Below are 2,500 nucleotides of genomic sequence, written 5' to 3'. Positions count from 1 at the left end.
CTTAAAAAACACACAAAAAAATTGTATATAAAATGAACTGATTATACAAATACTATTATTCAAATGTTTAAGTTCTTTGGTTTGCATAACATTACCAAACTTTAGGGACAGACACACAGACAGACAGACAGACAGACAGACAGACAGACAGGCTACCAGATTATCCGCTTTGTAACAAACCACCACTTGTATTGACCCAAAATAATTTGACTAATTCAATAAAATCACAAGTAAAAAACAGACGTTCTTGAGATTCAGCATCTACATGACATAATTCACATTCATCGCTCTCACGGTTAAATCTCCCTCTTAAGAATTCACTACCGATATTCTTTCAACCAATATATTAATAAAGCTGAGTTCTCCGGAGCACCTGAACGCATCACGGTGCGTCACGCGTCACATTGCGTCATTTAGCGTCAACATGTGATCAGCTGACAGTCTCCACATCATCACATGACCTTCACCAGCAGCAGCAGCATTAGCCGTCTCTCGCTCCTCTCGGTTAAAAATCTTCCGTTAAATCTTTTAAATTAACGTGAATTTACGGTGATCTGTGACGATGGCCGGGCGCGGGAAACTGATAGCTGTCATCGGGGACGAGGACACGTGCACGGGCTTCCTGCTCGGCGGCGTGGGCGAGCTGAACAAGAACCGCAAACCGAACTTCCTAGTGGTGGAGAAAGACACGAGCATCGCCGAGATAGAAGAGACTTTCAAGTAAGACATTCAAGTGTGTGTGTGTGTGTGTGTGTGTGTGTGTGTGTGTGTGTGTGTGTGTGTGTGTGTGTGTGTGTGTGTGTGTGTGTGTGTGTGTGTGTGTGTGTGTGTGTGTGTGTGTGTGTGTGTGTGTGTGTGTGTGTGTGTGTGTGTGTGTGTGTGTGTGTGTGAGAGAGTCTTTCAAGTAATAAAATAAACATCTAGGCCTACAAATATATCCTAATGTTAATATATGATGATTTAAGTGAAACCCAGTGTTAATACACAGCCTAGGCTCTGTAAACGGGCATGCTGTGAGCTACGGTGGCCACTGTGTTTATACAGCCTAGTAGGGGAGAACGGGGTAAGTAGGCACACTTTTTACTCTAGTGAGAATTGCTTATCACCTAAACATCTTTCAATAGTCATTCCTACATTACATTGAAGCTTAAAGGCCTACTTCACCGGTTTGAATATGAAGGTGTATTGAATTCTGAGATCCTATGTAGTATAAATGTGCAAAAAAAATTGAAATTGGTTCATCCTAGCCTGAGAAAAGGCAGAAAGAGTGTTTTTTTTAACCCTATATTAATCTTACTGTGACATCACAGTAAGATAAATATAGGGTTAAAAAAAAACCTTACTTTGTAAATATTACTGTGATTTCTCCTACTGTGACATCACAGTAATATTTACAAAGTAATTTTTTTTTAACCCTATATTTAGCTTGAAATGTGTACCCCTCACTTTTTCTATCTTATTGTAATAAAGAAGAAATTAATCATCAAAGACACCCTTACACATTGTGACAACCAACCCCATCAAGGGGTCGGTTGTCAAACACTATGGGGTTGTTTGTCACAATGTTATCTTAATGGGAATAATCTTAAAAAGAAGGCAAGCAAGTAGAACTAAATTTGAAAGTTTAATTGCATTGTCAAGTTGACAAATAGGCCTACATAACTTACTGTAGCCTTGGCAGCTGGTCTAATTTGGGATGCACTGGGTTGTTTTGATTGTGTTGTCCTTTTTTCTTTTGCATGCTAGCTGCCTTTTCCTGCTCTAGTCTTTCCTTCTCTGGGGTGTCAGTGAGGATACAGCTTGACAATTTCTTTTGTTATTGGGTTCCTTTTCTGGCTGCAGCCTTGAGATAACATGTGACAACCAACCCCCCAAAAAATTTGACGACCAACCCCAACTTGAATTTCTTGCTAGCATCAAGGCCAACAACCATCTGACAACTAATTAGCTTGCTAACCACAATCTAAACTATAGTTACCCTTCACACTTTTTATGGGTAACAAGTGTTTTGTTATAAACCCATTGTGTAAAAGCCTAGAAGAAAAATACTGAGGAGCTAAATATTTTCAATTTGACATGAAAAACACAAACAGTCCTCTCACCTCAAATTCAGCAGTCGAACTCCAAGGAAGACTATGTAGGTGACCTCTGGGGCCTATTGCATAAAACTAGGATAAGGGATTAACCTAGGATATTTCGGTTATCCTGGCTTGCGTTAGCCATGATCCGGTTGCATAAAAGCGGAGGGACAGAAGTTACCATGGAGATTTATCCTTTACGTTTAGCCTGGTCCCGACCAGGCTAAACGTAAAGGATAAACTTATTCTGTTGCCTGATTGGCTCAGTCAGCTGTCACTCCGATCTGAAGGTGTTTAACAGTTATTCCATGATCTTCTGTGTACTGCTTAAGTTTCAATAACCTGTTTTAAAGTACCACATAAAAGACTGCATTGTCATTTAGTTAAATAGTTCTTCTTTTTTATTATTTAACCTGAACCAT

General features: G+C 39.6%; 1 protein-coding gene across 1 annotated transcript in view; it reads left to right on the top strand.

Moving 5' to 3' along the window:
• The first annotated feature begins 468 nt into the window (after positions 1-468).
• atp6v1f (ATPase H+ transporting V1 subunit F) overlaps positions 469-2,500 on the top strand; it is a 4,188-nt gene continuing 2,156 nt past the window's right edge. The window contains exon 1 of the mRNA XM_080054688.1: positions 469-720. Coding sequence (XP_079910814.1) covers positions 563-720 — 158 coding nt within the window. The 5' untranslated portion in view covers positions 469-562. The remainder of the gene's footprint in view (positions 721-2,500) is intronic.

The sequence above is a fragment of the Ammodytes marinus genome, assembly GCF_949987685.1.
Source record: "Ammodytes marinus genome assembly, contig: scaffold_36, whole genome shotgun sequence".
NCBI classification, from domain to species: Eukaryota; Metazoa; Chordata; class Actinopteri; order Uranoscopiformes; family Ammodytidae; genus Ammodytes; species Ammodytes marinus.
Note: the sequence above shows the minus strand (reverse complement) of the source record. Positions and strands in the feature narration are given on the sequence as shown.